At 52.4% G+C, this 6,340-nt stretch overlaps 1 protein-coding gene across 1 annotated transcript in view; it reads right to left on the minus strand.

Moving 5' to 3' along the window:
• The window catches only part of LOC118972948 (uncharacterized), a 31,405-nt gene extending 26,368 nt beyond the window's left edge, over positions 1-5,037 (minus strand). Inside the window, exons 1-3 of the mRNA XM_037021227.2 lie at positions 5,020-5,037; positions 3,877-4,316; positions 2,819-3,075 (exon numbers count right to left, since the gene is read on the minus strand). Coding sequence (XP_036877122.2) covers positions 2,862-3,075; positions 3,877-4,316; positions 5,020-5,037 — 672 coding nt within the window. The 3' untranslated portion in view covers positions 2,819-2,861. The remainder of the gene's footprint in view (positions 1-2,818; positions 3,076-3,876; positions 4,317-5,019) is intronic.
• Between the last annotated feature and the right edge of the window lie 1,303 nt (positions 5,038-6,340).

Genomic DNA, 6,340 nt, shown 5'->3' on the forward strand with positions numbered 1-6,340 from the left:
TTGTGGGGGAAGGGGCAGATACCGAGAGTTCTCTGTGGGATATTTTGAGTTTGAGATGCCTATTAGAATCCAGATGGGGATGGGGGTGTCAAGGAGTCAGTTGGATATGAGTCTGGAGCTGGGAGGAGAGAAATGAGAGCTGGAGATACAGATGGGATACAAATCTAGACATCATCAGTGTATAGATGGGAGGAATCAATCAGGCAAGGGTGGGAAGAAAAAATGTCCTAGGCAGAGCTTAGACATTGTCAAGGCCCCTCTGAGTTTGGGGGTTCTGTGCTGTTCCCTATGTCTGGATAGCATTACTTCACAAGGCCCTACTCATGTTCATGTTTACCCTCACTTCAGTTAGACACCTTTCTGATTCCAGAGGGTCCAGAAGAATAGGATGGGATAGAGAACAATATGGAAGGAGAAGCCAGTATGGTAGAGTAAAGCTTTTCCATGCAGATAGATGACTGAAAGAGTTTCCATTTAAGCAAAGACCTAGAAAGACAAGGATGAAACACCTGGTGAAATAACCTGGCCTTAAGCTTCTAGAAAGTGTCCATTTTATGTGCCTCCTCCCAGGGTACCCTGTATTTCCCCATCTCAGTACAATCAGTTGAAGTGTAATTGCCCTTCTGCTTGTCTATATCCTATCTAGACTGAGCAGCATGAGGACAAGTGCCATGTCTGTCTTGCTTTTGAACCAGCAGCACAAAGCTGGGTGCCATGCTGAATCAGTGTTTGCTGAATGGATGGGTTAAAGAATAAGTGCCATTCTCCTGATGTGGCTGGAAAGCTGGCGGCCCAAGTAGCAGTCTGGAGCTCTAGTTCAGGACTCCAAATAGTCACATGGTAAGAAGTTGTTTTGGTGCTCCTCCAAGGATAGAAACACGCTCAGGTGTTTGGGATATGAAGTTCCCTAGTTCCAAGGCCATTAATTTCTGGAGGAAATTAGCAGAGGCCTTCAGTTGTGAAATAGGGGACAGTAGAGGGGAACACTTATCAGACCCAAAGGACATTGTAGAAGAATAATTTTTAAGTGCCTGCCTCCTCTACTATTCTGTGAGTCCTCAAGGACAAAGACCTGATCAGATTCACTTCTGTGTTCCCCACAGAACCTAGAACTGTCCCCAGCTCATAGTATTACTCAATAAAAGATAGCTGAAATGAATGGCACCCCAGTAGCCCAAGGCTGCTGGCTGGCTGCCTGCTGCAAAGAGTTTGGCAAATCTCACTAGCAGCTCAATCCCAGGGTAGCTCTGTTGGACCCTGGAGGGACACAGATGAATGTCCTAAGTCCATAAGCCTCCCCAAGCTCCACCTTCTCACAACCCACATGATGAATAATTCAGGATAGAAGTGGTGGTCAGATTTGGGAAGGACATTGAAGTTGGAGAAGAGGAGAACCTTTAGATGCTCTCCAGTCAGGGAGGCTGGGACTGCAGGCTTACCAGGTGATTTGACAGCCCCCATCTCCCAAGGCCCTGCCCACAGATTCGGGCCCCTAGAGATTCAGTTTCATACCCAGCCTCTCCACACTCTGGCCATGCTTTCTGTTTGTCTTCCTCTTGGCAGCCATGATCCCCTCTCTTCAGCTTCATGTCCAGGATCTCTCAGCCCACCCCCACAGGAACTTTAGAATCAGGCTGCAGAATTCTCCTGGGCTGAAGCCTCTGCAGGCTTCAGTGGAGAGATTTCACACAAGGACCTGCACTGCTTGCCCAGATACACTTTAGGTTACAACCGTGGACCTTTGACCTTTCTCTGAAAGTCTGAGAAATACCTGTGGTTTCAAGAAAAGAACTCTTGGCTGAGTTAAAGATCTTGGGTTCTTTGTCTTGGCTCCAGACAGTGGGAAACGACAGTTACAGCATGCGATTTGGAGAGAGGCCTGGGCTCTAACCCAAACCTCATCACTGGTTTGCTTTGTGGGCGTCAGTAAGTCATTTAACCTCTCAACATCTCTGTTTCCTTACTTGCAAAATGAAAATAATAAAGGAACCTACCTCACAGGGTTATGTGAAGGATTTAACAAGATAATATACACAAAATACCCAGGGTATTGCCTAGTGCTTAAGGTTCCTTTTGCACATTTAATACAGGAGAACGCAGGCAAACAGAAACTTAGAAGGTTTCAGTGGGTGGAAATCATACCTTCCAAACCCACAGTGCCTTCCCAGGATCAGTCTCACTGCCTTTTGCTGGGAGGATTCCAGCATACCCATCCACACCCATTGTATACCTGCCCCTGGATTACTTTTACTCTTCTGCTTTCCATGTTCTTTGGCTGCTTGTAATCATATAATTTAGACCAAATTCTTAGCTTGAAGTTCAAGGGCCTCTGTAAGTTGGTCCAATCCACATTTTCCCAACTGTTACAGTGAAAAAGAAGACAGGATGTGGAGTCTCAAGGCATGGATTCTAGTCCTGGATTAGTTACTTTCCTCCTAGATGACTGAGTAAATCATCTAGTCTCAGTTTCTATATCCCAAAATTGAAGATCATAATACTGCCTCATGGGATACATTATGATTTATACCTAATTGTCTTTACTGCTAAGCCCAGTGGAGTCAATGGGAAAGGACCAGATGCATCTTGCTCATTACAGTATCCTTAGCACCAAGCACAGAGCCTAGCACGTGGTAGATGTTCCATACATACTTGCTGAATGAATGGGCAGGGTGGTGAGGATTAGGTGTGGTATGACCCATTAGGTAAAGCACCTTGCATAGGCCCCCGGAGGATACCCAAATGGTGACTATTGCTAGGCAGGTTACTAGTAGAGTGATTTTAGGCAAATATCCTCCCTTCTCTAGACAGATGTACTTACCTACACTATGAGAGTATAGAAGGCACTCCTGGTTCTTATTTTCTCAAATACTAGGCAGGAGCTCAGTAAACGTTTTCTCCGTAGTTGAAGACTCTTCCAAGGCTCTGAAGGCAAGGTCTGAGTTCCCTCCGGGTCTGCTTCCCCTCTGCCCTTTACCCTGCGGGGATGATGGGGCTTCCTTCTGGTCCCTCCTGCGTTCAGTTCTCAAAGCCCTGTGGGTATGTAGACCAGCTGGGCGCTCTACCGGAGGGGCAGCCCTAGGAGCAGGGCCACAGTGTGAGTTTAGGGGAAATGGGCAAAAGGGGGACAGGCAGGAAAACGGGCTGTTCGCGAACCGGGTTCCAAGCTGAGAGACAGCCCGGAAGTCTGGGACAGCGACCCGGGGACGGAGGTGAGCAGCTCGAAGGAGTAGGGCCGGGTGAGCCAGGCCAGGGTCGGCGAGCGGCCGCGAGGCCGGGACGGAGAGGGCGCCGGAGCAGCGGGCGGGGAACGTGGGGGCGTGAGTTGGCCCGGAGACACTGGCTGCCGCCCGGGAGATGTTGCAGGGAAGGACCTAGTGAGAAGGCCAGCGGGTAGCAAAAGGACGCGGGGTCAGTGTGCAGGGGTCGCGGGAGGCCGGCAGGCAGGGACGCACCGGGAGCACAGAGGCCGCGGAGGGTTGGGTGCAGGGCGAGGGGTGGGGTGCCTAGGCGGGCGGGGGGCGGCGTCGGCGCTGGGGGTGGGGGAGCGGGTTGGGCGGCTGCGCCGGCTCCGCTTCAGCCGCTGCCGCTAGGGCGCGGGGGGCGGGGGGCTCGGCGCCGTGAGCTCGGCCATTGTGGGAGCCGCTCCCCTCGGCTCCGCTGCGCTTCAGCTCCAGGCGCGCCCTGCCGCCGCTGCCGCCGCTGCTGCCGGCAGCCGGGCTTCCCCTCCTTCGGCTCCCAGGGTAAGGCGCGGGGCGTGGGGCTGGAGGCAGCCTCCCTGCCTGACCCGGGGTGCGCGGGGCGGCAGCGCCGGAGCGCGGGTAGCCGGCAGCAGCCGGGAGGCGGGTTGACAGGCTGGGGCATTGCGGCCGTCCGTACCTCGCACCTGCAGCCCCAGCGGCCGGTGCCAGGGAGCGCGGAGCTGGGGTTTCCCTCGGCGGGCGCTGCCTGCGCCGAAGGGAGAAGTGTTCTCCGGGAAAATGGGACACGGAGCCCTCCGGGCCAGCAAGAGGGCTGCGAGAGCGGGCAGGGCCGGATAGGGAAGGTCGCTTCCCGGCCCCGCGTCTCGGTCGCTGGCCCCGGCGCCCGCTCGGCCCTCGGTCGCGCGTCCGCATGGCGCGGTCCCGCTCTTTGTCAGCCGCGCGCGGCGGGCACGCGGACCCACCCGTGTCGCCGCGGGCTCCCGGGCGCGTCCCTCCCCCCACCGTGGGGAAGGCGGCGGGGACGAGGTGAGAGGGGCCGCAGCGCGCCTGGTGTGGTGCCGCTCTGGGACCCGGCCTGTGGCCTTGGCGGTGAGCTGCGGGCGTGGGCGCGCGCTCCTGTGATTTCGGGCTTGACAGAGTGACTCAGATGTCTGAGGGGCAGGGCGAGAGCCCCGAGGTCAAACAAGTGTTTGTGGGGGTCTGGAGACCGTCGGGGTAGAGCCTAGGAGGGACGGTTTCTCTGTCAGCAAGCCTTGGATGAGCGGGCCTTTGTAGTAAAATGGGCGTCTTGAGGAGGAATGGGCGGTTCTGGGATAAAGCAGGTGGTCTGAGAGGAGGGGCGTTTTCCTGCCCTGGGCTGAGGATAAGGATGGAAGCACCGCCCGAGTTTCCCGGGGGTGGGGGCGGTCACTCCAGCACCTGACTTGGCTCTAAGAAATGGGAGGTGGGCACCAGAAGGTAACTGGGGGGAAGGGGCAAATGCTAAGATAAAGGGCAAATCTATGCCAGCACCTGGGTCCTTTTCTTTCTGCCCTCTGTTTGGATTCCTTCTTGATGTTCCATGGGAAGAAAACTCAAATGCTGGTGGCACAGGAGGTGCCCTGGCAGGGCTGTTCTGTCTGCCCGAGGCTGCCTAGAGGCCTTCTGCACCGTTTGATGTTTCTTTTGTTATCTTGTCACATTCTGTGCCTATGATGGGGATATGCCAATGACCCAGGAGGCCTTCTCTGCCCCTTGTTGCCTCCAGGCTGAGATTCCCAGAATCCAGGATGAGCTGTGTCAAGAGACCCATGGTGTCCAGCCATTTAGTCCAACTCACTGTCTCCACATAGTCCATTGTGCACAGGTATTCCCCCATAAGGAATATTCCCCATAAGTGCCCTCCCTGGACCCTAGAGTCAAAGTGAGAACTGGTTACTTGGGCTGGATTCGGGGCCTGCAGGAACACTGGTAGCTGAAGGAATGCACCATCTATGCTCTGATGAGGCCTTGGGGTGGTGGGCCATGTGTAGCAGATGGTTCTGGGAACGGAGCTTGGCCTGACTGAGGGAAGGCTGCCCAGTCTGGCTGGTGGAGCCCAGCTGGCCCCAGAGAGACTGTGTTTCCACTCAGATCTGTCCCCTAGCTAAACTGACCAGAAAAACTGACTTTCTTTACCACCTCCCCCATCGCCATGCTGTGCCATTTATTTCCACAACAGTCCTTGGAATAAACAAATAAGCATTGTGTGCCATGAATGGTGTCAGCCAGTTTTACATTTGCACTTCACTATGTTCTTAAAACATCCTCTAAGATGAAATATTACTCCCATTTTTCAGATGAGGAAATGAGTCTCAGAGAGGTGAAGGGACTTGCCCCAGATAACACCAACTATAAGTGACCTAATCAGAATACATACCCAGGTCTGTCTTGCTTAAAGTTTAATACTTTTTCTAATATATTTGCCAGAGACACAATGGGAGAAATCAAGAATTTCTGCCTATTACAGTTCATGCTCTATTTCATGCCTGCCATTGAGATCGTGCTTTAGCTTTTGGAAATACTTCCCATCTGCTTGCCCCCATTTTATCATTATAACAGGAGGTAGGTAGAACAGGAATGTAATAATAGACACTGTTTATTGAGTGCTTTTTGGACACCAGGCACTGTAAAGTGCTTTTTCTTGCAGGATCTCTTTTATTCCTTGCAAACAACCTGTGAAATTAGGGACTACCATCATCCCCATTTTATAACTGAGAATGCTGAGAGTCAAAGAGGTTAGATGACTTATCCAAGATCACATAGCTAGTAAATGGTGGGGTAGAATTTGAACACATCTTTTCTATCTGTGGAATCTGTAAGCTGCAAATGTACCAAGTAATAATAATAGTGGTTACTAGGAATAGGAGCTAATGTACATAGTGCTTTAAGATTTCTAATCATCTTCACATGTATTTTCTCATGTGCTTTCCCCAAAACCCTGTGAATAGTTTTGCCATGTATTATAATCATCCCATTTTTCCAGATGAAGAAACTGAGGTTCAGAGACATAAAGAGAGCAAGTCAGTGAACAGAACCAGGACTAGAACCTCTGCCTCCCAAGACCCAGTGTTCCTGATATGACCCCCATGTCTGTTCACATGCACTCCTCTCTCCTACAG

Source organism: Manis javanica, chromosome 4 (genome assembly GCF_040802235.1).
Source record: "Manis javanica isolate MJ-LG chromosome 4, MJ_LKY, whole genome shotgun sequence".
Classification (NCBI taxonomy): Eukaryota; Metazoa; Chordata; class Mammalia; order Pholidota; family Manidae; genus Manis; species Manis javanica.